We start from the raw sequence: 8907 nt of genomic DNA, 5'->3' as shown, positions 1-8907 counted from the left end.
CAAACCAAGTGGTATCTGCAAACAAACGTCTTTTCACAGAACTAACTTGCTTGTGTCAAAGTGATTTTAGTGGATGTATGAAGGCAGTTCTCCTCAAGTTCACACAGGTGTCCCAGTCATTAGCCTACATGTGTTCAAAATCAGAAAGTGTCGATACCTTTTGGGTTAATTGACCGTTCGCAAAGACCCGCCCCCTTTAGTTACTGTTGCTATGTCCGACAAGCCACGCCGCTCTCACGCAGTGAAAAATACATCGCAGAGCAGAGAGGACACTGACAACGCACTGACAGACAGGACAGACCAGGTTACTTTTGACATAAAACAAAGCTTTAACTTTTAACTTTTAAAATTTGGTCATTTTTTAACGAAATTTAAACAATAAATAGGCTACCGTTTTGTGGCTCTTTAATGTGTCTGACAGATCGCGGTAGAGTCTCAGTTAAAGCTGCTCCAGAACCGATCATCTCTTCCTTCTAGTTAATTTATAGCATCAAATAAACATAAATGAACATAAGAAGGAATGTTGTTTTAACCGCGGAAAGACATCAGTAGGCTACATAACGTTTTTCAAGTTCAAATCCTCCAACGTTAATCTACTAACTCTCCTGACTGCTTTGTCGGACAAAAATAGCGGATTCGGCAGATGGCGGATTATGATTGGTCTGATCGCCTGTCAATCAAACTCCATGTGAAGGGTCAATTCTGAACAGTAAATGTAAATGTGATATTTTCTAGTGCACAAATTCTACTTTTAATGGTAGCTTAAGTGCCCAAATACTTGGTGCCACTGCATGCAAGTGAAAGATCAGCAAGAATGAAATTGTTGATATTTCTACAGAATGTTTACAGAACTATTTGTCTCTTTATGGCTCCATGAACTTACACATATTCCTCAATAAAGTTCTTGTCAGTTATTGTGTTTCTCATCTCTGTCTCTTTCATTGTTTTTATCACCTTTCATATTGTTGACTCATATTTTCCTTCTTTATCTTTCTATCCATTTCTCACTGTGTTTTCTCTCTCTTTCTCTTTCTCTTTATCGCCTTCTCCCTTCCTCCCTCTATCCGTCTTGTTAGGCTTAGCTCAGGGAATCATATAGAAAAGTTCCTGAGGGGGAGAAAATGAGAGATTGGGTTTCAGCCCGATGATGCCACTTAGCCATTAACTATCTCCTGCAAAACCAAGTGCCCCCCACCCCAACCCTCCTCAGCCCGGCCCTCCTTCCTTCTACCATTCATATCCAACCACCCCTCCTTCTCCTCCCCATCCCATCTCCCTCCCTCTCTCCCTCACTGTTTCCCACCCTTCATCTCTATCTCTCTCTCTCTCTCTCACACACACACACACACACACATACATACACACACTCTGGGAGTGAGTGGATGATCGCATGAGCAGGAAGCGCTGACCATACACAGATAGAGAGAGAGAAAAAGAGAGAGAGATAGACAGTCCGAGAGAGAAAATCCAGCACTCACACTTTCAGCTCATACTGAGAGACGACAAACTACAGAGCTGCTGCTGTGGTCTTTCCACACTGTTTTGTGGAAGTACTTTTGAAAAGCAAAGCTCCTCTCAGTTACTTTGCCCTGGGGACATTTTTGTTTCTTACTCAAATAAATTGGGATATTTCGTGTGACATGTTGCCCTCGTTTCTTCGTCTTACTTCTGAGTGCTCTTTGAACATGCAGTGCTCTGGCTTGATAAAGGCTGTTGGTGTTCTTCAGAGGGAATGACTGAGCACTGAGGAACCAGGATTGCTTGCACGTGTGGGACACTTGTGAAGAAGCATCAGGAGGCAGAAGAGAGAAAACTGCTCAAGAAAACATAAAGGAAAGAAAGAAAACAAGAAACAAACAAACATAAAACACTGCTTTGGCGCAAAATGGATCTCCCTCCTTTTAGGGGTAAGAGATTCTTTATTTAAATCTCTTTAAGTCTTAGTCTTAATCTGTTGAAATCTTTTTTTTTTTTTTTTTTTGCTCAAACTGTATTCTCTTGAGATTCTCTAGATCTAGTTCTCCAAATGAAATATAATCTAGTTGACATATAATGGGAGTAGAATAGCATCCGAGTGAGAGATGATCTCTGTGTGTCGCCTGCCCTGACCCAGCCAATGTACTGAGCTTCGGGTGTACAGGCATGGAATTGATTGTCCTCAAGGTTGGAGATGTCAATACTACCCAGTTTTCTACTGGCAGAGGCTGATGGAGAGTTTGGAAGTGGACATGGGACAGCGCTGCACACATGTGTGCTCACAATGGTCTATAGTGAAGTTTCTGTGTATTTGGAATTGGTTTGTGATAAAGTTCTCAAAGTAGAGGCCGGCATAAAGGAATGTGAATTTTGTGAATGGAATGTGAATTTTGTGAATGGTGCAGGTTAACAGTGAAAACTTATAAAAATGTCTCAAATTTCCTCACTGTGTCAATTCGTTTTATATTGTCATAATAGTTGTCAATATCTATTAATATTAATCTGTTAATATTTAGAGTTACAGTTTTAGATTTACATGTTTGTCAGTGTTTTTTTTTTTTTGGTGTGTTTTGCTCAATAATACTATCTTTTTCTTATATATTCCTCCTTTCTCTAAGTAACCCTCCCCCTTTCTCTTCTCAGTCTCTCTCTGTCTTTCTCTCACCCAAACTTGCTGGTCTGCAGTGTCTATTTCAGTCCTTCCTGGGGGTCGGATTCGGCACATCCGGAATCTCATACAGTTTATTGTCATTCAATCCCACTGTGTTCCCAGAGGGGCCTGTAGGGCAGATCCCAGGGTCCTGGTGCCTGACAACTCAAGTCCAGCCGCAGTTAAGCCTGGCCCCTAGGAGCATATATATGCCCTCTGCAAGGCCCCCGGCCCCTACCCCCCACGACTACCAGCTAATCAACCCTCAGTCAGCAATTGCCAATCTGCCACTCTATCTGAGTCAGAGAGAGAGAGCAGAAATGGAAAATGGATATCTCTAATGACAGTTAGCCTGCAGGAAGTCAGACTGGCCTGATGGCTGGCTGCAGAACTGCTGGATGCTTATCAGTGGCAGCAGGGGTCAATGAAAGGAGACTGGAGGCTTTAAAAATAGCACCACAGCATGATGTCATTGGCCAACTTCTCATCAGCCCCCAAACAACAGCAGCAGCACCTCATTTACCTGATGGTCACACCCATCAATAGATAAACAGGCTGAACAATCTTCAGCTGTTCCAATGTTGTCCAACGACCCTTTACGGGATGACTGTTTTGCCTTTTCTCATTTGCCTGTTCTCATTTGCCTCCCTGTTTGGAGGTTTAAAGTTTCTCCCAGTCAGTGGAGTGTGGTGACTGTTATGAATAATATGCGCTTCTCATCCTCTTCCTGCCCTGGATTGGATTACTCTGGCCAAGGATGTGTGCAAGGTAACGGGTGCAAGGAGCCCCGGGGCAGAGCCGCGAGGTACAGCTCACTCAGCACTGATACTCCCAGAGCGCAGAGGCCTGTCTTCAGGTTACCCCTCATGGCAGGCAGGGCTGAGTAAACAAGGCCACTCTCTCCCTTCTTTTTCTCTCTCTGGCTCACTAGATGCAGCTGTCTCTCACTTGCTCTGAGCTGTATGCACAGTTCTGGGACATAAAGTGTGCCTTAACCTGGGACAGGTGTTATCTTCTTGTGCACTCACAGTCTTCCATTTTCTTTTTTAGATCAGATGTCTGTTGCATGAATATTCCCCCTAGTGTAGTGGTTTAAATGTGATAAAAAAGTTGGATGAGTGCTCATGTGACCTGAAAGAAAAAGAGAAATACAGACAGCATTCATTTGTGGTGAATGGGTATGGGATTGCTTTACTTCATCCAATGTAAGAAATGATATCAAATTTGGAGAGCCATATACAGAATATCCTTTTAAATGATAAAACCATCCAGCAAAAAATAGAAGATGGAGTCTTCAGATGTGGGATCGGGAAAAAACAATACTTTGGATGAATGCTAGATTGCAGAAACAGATTCTGAACTGGCCTAAACTGATCCATTCAAGTGCTATGCTGAAGTAGTGTAGTGTTCCTATTTCTATTTCTATTTCTACCTTCCTATTTCCCTTATTCCCAGTCATCACAATTTTATAAAATGTATCAATTTCAGCAAAGTTTTTGCTCATTTAGAGTAATTCTTTTAGAGGTCATGGTCAGAACTTACAAATGAGAAGACTTGACCTGAACAGCATAATCAATATCTCAGCATACACTCACAATGCAAGTAGACTTGAATCAACATGTCCAACGTCTATTGAATGTTCCCTAAACAACAGCCAGTAGCACTTTGGAAGGCACTCAAGTAGCAGTTATCCACAGAATTCGTTTAAGAGAAAACAGTTGTGCAAGCTCCACAGTAGAGACATGATAGACCAGTCCACGGCCCTAGTACGGCCTCGCCCTGGTGTGCGGTCTGGGGCAGGTGGAGCTAAAGAGTACTCTGGGACTCAGTAGGGAGTGGTAGTGTGCTCTTTGTTGGGGGTTTAAGTTTTGGGGTGATCTGCTGGACTTCCTGATGTCAGCACCTTACCTGCTATGCCACTGTAGTGTGACTTATCGACCCTCTGGCACCCTGACTGCTGCTGCTGGGTGCGGCGGAAGAATGTTTCAGGGGCTTTTATACAGCAGCTTCTGCTCTGGTCTTCTGCTTCACAGCTTATTTTACAAATGCACTATGCTCATTGACAGAGCATGGAAGTGGTTGGTGAACTCTACTGGGAGGCAGTTTACGGTTAATGGATGGTGGCTTTCCAAACAGTCTGGCTCAAGGGAAGTAACTCATGGGATAAATGGGTATTTCATTGATGATAACTTGAGAGGAACTTTTGTGGACGGAATTAATGGTGAGTGGGCAGTTAATTAGAAAGTAATAGTTTAGAATTTTTCTTTGTACCATTTCTCAGAGCCCAGGAAATACATATTTTTGAGGTGTAATTTGGGTCTGTTTTTACACAAGATCTCTGCAAGTCAGTGGAAAGTTCCAAATAAACTCCAGTGTAGCCGCGAGTGATAAATGCTCCCAAGTGCCGACACACTTGAGGAAAACCACATGGAGAGGACATGTGCAAATGCTCAAACAAATATGCAACCAAAGTGCCTGACATGACACAGATGAGCTAACCCAAAACTTCCTCTCTGGCTTGCCCGCAGATGCGAGACTAAAAGTCCAATGTTGTTTTCGAACTCAGGCCCCAAATAATGAGCTCATGGAAATGAACAGCAGACCCCTTTCAACAATTAGATGGACTGATAGGACCTGACTACAGCTCTCTGCTGGGTTTGATGTAATTACTCTCCAGGACTTCTCTTTCCTCCTCTGTGTAATTTGCAAATGCATTTTGTGCTTCCGACCTGGGCCTCCTTATCTTGAGTTTCTGGCTGGGCAGTGGGAGCGGGGGAGGATGCTATCTTACTTTTTTTTTTTTTTTTTTTTTGCGAGAGCATTCAGGGCTCTTGCCAGGAATTCAGCTGACTGTGCCCCGGATGCTTGAGGGACTGGGAGCAGACACTGCTTCTTCTAATCACTGCTGTTGTGTATGGATTTCCGTTACTTGTTATGTCAGAAACAGCTCTCTTCTCATGGCCAATCTCTTCCTAGGCGACCTAAAATGTTTGCTTTTTTCCCTATCACACATTGACTTTTGGAACAGTCTGAGAGTCTGACAAACATCAAAAAGTGGTCTTCTATCTCTTTATTGATGGAAGAAAACAAAACCCATCGCTATCTAATCCAATGCAATCCAATGTCTTGTTTGCCTATGACGTCCAATAATGCAAGCAACATGTTTCTCAATTCCAGGATGCTGATTATTTCCATGCACATTCCAAAAGCCATGTTGTTCCTGTTTATGAAGGATAAGGCCTAACAAAAGAAGGGCTGCAGGGAGGGGCAAAATTCCGCCAAGCTGCTGAGGAAGAGATACCTCAGGACACTAACACTAATTCTTTTGGGTTCCCCAGTTTCTCACAATTCATTGCTGTCAAATTCTTTGCTCTGGTTCCTATCCCTTGTGTCAACAGCTGTGTTCTCCAGATGCTAAATTACAGTGTGATGTCAATGGCGTTATCTCTCCATCCTCTGTGTCTAATAATAACCATAGCTTTAGCCATAGACCATCTGAACTTCAACCATTTAATTTGATTCAAAATCTAACACTGATCCATTTATTTTATCTTTTCATTCTACAGGTTTATCCGATGTACCCTGATATTGGTCAGCCTTGCAACTCAGCCCCTATCCTGGTGGCCCTGAAAGAATGGATCCAGTACCACCTTTTCGGATGGACCCTGAAAGCCTGGATCTTCAACAGGTCCCTGTTTTGTCCATAGACCAGATCCATGCTATAAGGGCTAATAATGACTATGTGGAACGCCCTGTGGCGCTGGAGCCTGCCACTCAGGTTGGTGTCTTCTATGTACATGATGAGCGACATCCTCAGATGTCTCACAGTCAAAGTCAGCATCAACATTCCCACTTGGCCTACTTGAGTCGTTCCAGTACTGTGAGCTCCATGTCCCGCGGCAGTGCTGCTTCGGACCAGAGACTTCTTACAGGACTAACGCCTTCCCATTCTGGTCTGGCCACTGTGGTGCGGTCCCAGCCCAAAGGTGACTTGAAACCTGACTCACTAGGCAAAGGACTGGCTGACAGTGAGGACTTGGGCCTGCATCTCTTCATCTGTGAACGTTGCGGCCACTGTAAGTGCCAGGAGTGCTGTGCCCCTCGTAATTTGCCCTCCTGCTGGACCTGTGGTCAGCGCTGCTTGTGCTCAGCTGAAAAATTCTTGGAGTACGGCACTTGCCTGTGCTGTGTGAAGGGTCTGTTCTACCACTGCTCGGCAGATAAAGAGGACAACTGTGCTGACCGACCATGCTCCTGTGCCCCGGCTCACGCCTGCTCCCGCTGGAGTGCCATGGCCTTTCTGGCGCTCTGCCTGCCTTGCCTGTGCTGCTACCCTCCTGCCAAGCTGTGCCTCACTTTATGCCAGCGTGGCTACGATCGCGCCACACGTCCAGGCTGCCGATGTAGCAACACCAACACTGTGTGCCGCAAGATCTCTGCCACCAACCCTGCACCCTTTCGTAAAACCCTGGAGAAGCCTGTATGACAGGCTGAATGAGACTCTCGCAATTCTCCTTCGAGGAGACACCTCTATTGCTGAAGCAGCCGGAAAATTCTGCTAAATGAACTGACCAACTCTAAACCAATCAGGCCTCCCTGCATCATGTTCATCATCATGTATGCTATCCAACCTCCCAACCTCCCACCTCCCCGTTTTTTTTTTAGTAAACCCATGTCTATTTATTTATTTATTGGACTTTCCAAGATGGAGTTGGGTAATGTGAACCATATGTAACACAGGGAGTATGCTATCAAAATAAATGCAGAGGCTGTACTTAGTAAAAGGATCATCTAGGCATCGCTTTCAACAGAAAGTCAGCACTGAGTGTGTCTTCTTCAGCCTTACTGAATGGAAAAACTGTAAGCAAGCTGGTTCACTCTGACTTTACGTGGATACAGGGCACTGGTTAGGGAGGAGAGCCCAACCAAAATCTGACTATGTAAGTCAATTCTGTTTGACACCAAAAACAGGACCATTTAAAATCAGAAAATTAAGCTCACCTAAGAGGGATGTGTTTCAAGAGAGGCGGTAAAGAGAGACATTGTGTGCGAATGAGTGTGTAAGGAAGAAGAAGGGAAAATGTGTGCGTTTGTATGTGCATGTGTGTGCAGTCTCAGGCCGGCATCTGCTGTCAGCAGAAGCCTCTCTTTTTATTTTTAGAGGAGCTACTCTGAAAGACAAAGTGTCTGGTCAGGTTTCCAGCCCAGGGCAGCCTGACGCCAACCTCTCCCAAGCACTCTTACATCCTCAACTCATTTTTTCTCAGCTGCCCATTGTACTTTCCAACTGTTGAACATCAGCGATAGGATCCCTGACCATTTCTGCATCCAACTACGCTGTGGGACCAAACATCAAAAGGGACTGTCTGTCCACCTTTGACAGTCAGGATGAGATACAAGCCATTACTTTGGACAAATCAGCCAGAAAACCTGTGGGACCATGCTTTAGGTTATCATCAGATCCGAGTTGTATCAGCAAAATTAAGCCATTGTGGTTCCCCAGTTCTGCTATACACGAGGCATGAGTATCTCTAAAGACTTTGGCCTTTCCTGAGCTTCTCTGGTGTGCCCTGAATGCTTTGCAGAAAGTGAGGTTAATGGAAACTGTTGTGTCATCTGACAGGGAGAAGGGATTGTATTGAGACAAGGGCTTAGTCACCTGGCCAGAACGAGGTAGAAAACCACACTTGGGAACAAGGTGAAACAGATGCACTGGCATCCAAAACTGGGAAGCAAGATGAATGAAATCCGTTTCAAGTGTGTGTGTTCTTCCCCCAAAAATGCACATCCTTGTGAGTTCCTTTGCTATATTTTTGTATGTACATAGAATTCTTATTGTATTTGTATTTTTATTCCATTTGTTTTAATCTGGTTATTATTATTACCATTACTTTCTATTACTGTTGGACATTAACCTTGTCAGAGACCTGGCTAATACTTAAGACTAACCATAATGCTGATTTGGTATTGTGGAGGAGAGGTCCCTTGTGCATAACACTTGTTTTGCATCGCAGTACAGTACATTTCCCCCCCAAAAAAAGAAGAGAATTCTCTCTTATTGGTCAAATCTATCTATCATAAATTGCTTTTGTCCTAAGAACAGAAACAATCACTCAGAACTGATTTAAAATATTTTGTGGTGTTCAGACAAGACCTAAACAGCCTGAAATATATTTTTTTCCACAAAAAAACAAAAAAACAACAAAAAGAAACAAAAAAAGATTGGTTTAAGTCACACACAAGCTTCCAGAGCCAATCATATGTTTTTCTAACTACTCAAT

General features: G+C 43.8%; 1 protein-coding gene across 1 annotated transcript; it reads left to right on the top strand.

Annotated features, from left to right (window-relative positions):
* The first annotated feature begins 1450 nt into the window (after window positions 1-1450).
* On the top strand, window positions 1451-8655 carry LOC311277094 (protein sprouty homolog 2). The gene is made up of 2 exons (XM_084387249.1): window positions 1451-1907; window positions 6193-8655. The coding sequence occupies exon 2, from the start codon at window positions 6261-6263 to the stop codon at window positions 7110-7112; it is 852 nt and encodes a 283-aa protein (XP_084243375.1). The 5' UTR covers window positions 1451-1907; window positions 6193-6260; the 3' UTR covers window positions 7113-8655.
* Window positions 8656-8907: the final 252 nt, after the last annotated feature.

Source organism: Rutilus rutilus (assembly GCF_951802725.1).
Source record: "Rutilus rutilus genome assembly, chromosome: 18".
Taxonomy (NCBI): Eukaryota; Metazoa; Chordata; class Actinopteri; order Cypriniformes; family Leuciscidae; genus Rutilus; species Rutilus rutilus.
Note: the sequence above shows the minus strand (reverse complement) of the source record. Positions and strands in the feature narration are given on the sequence as shown.

Coding starts and splice junctions, on each gene's coding strand:
- LOC311277094 (XM_084387249.1), top strand. CDS start 6,261: ATGGATCCAGTACCACCTTTTCGGATGGACCCTGAAAGCCTGGATCTT.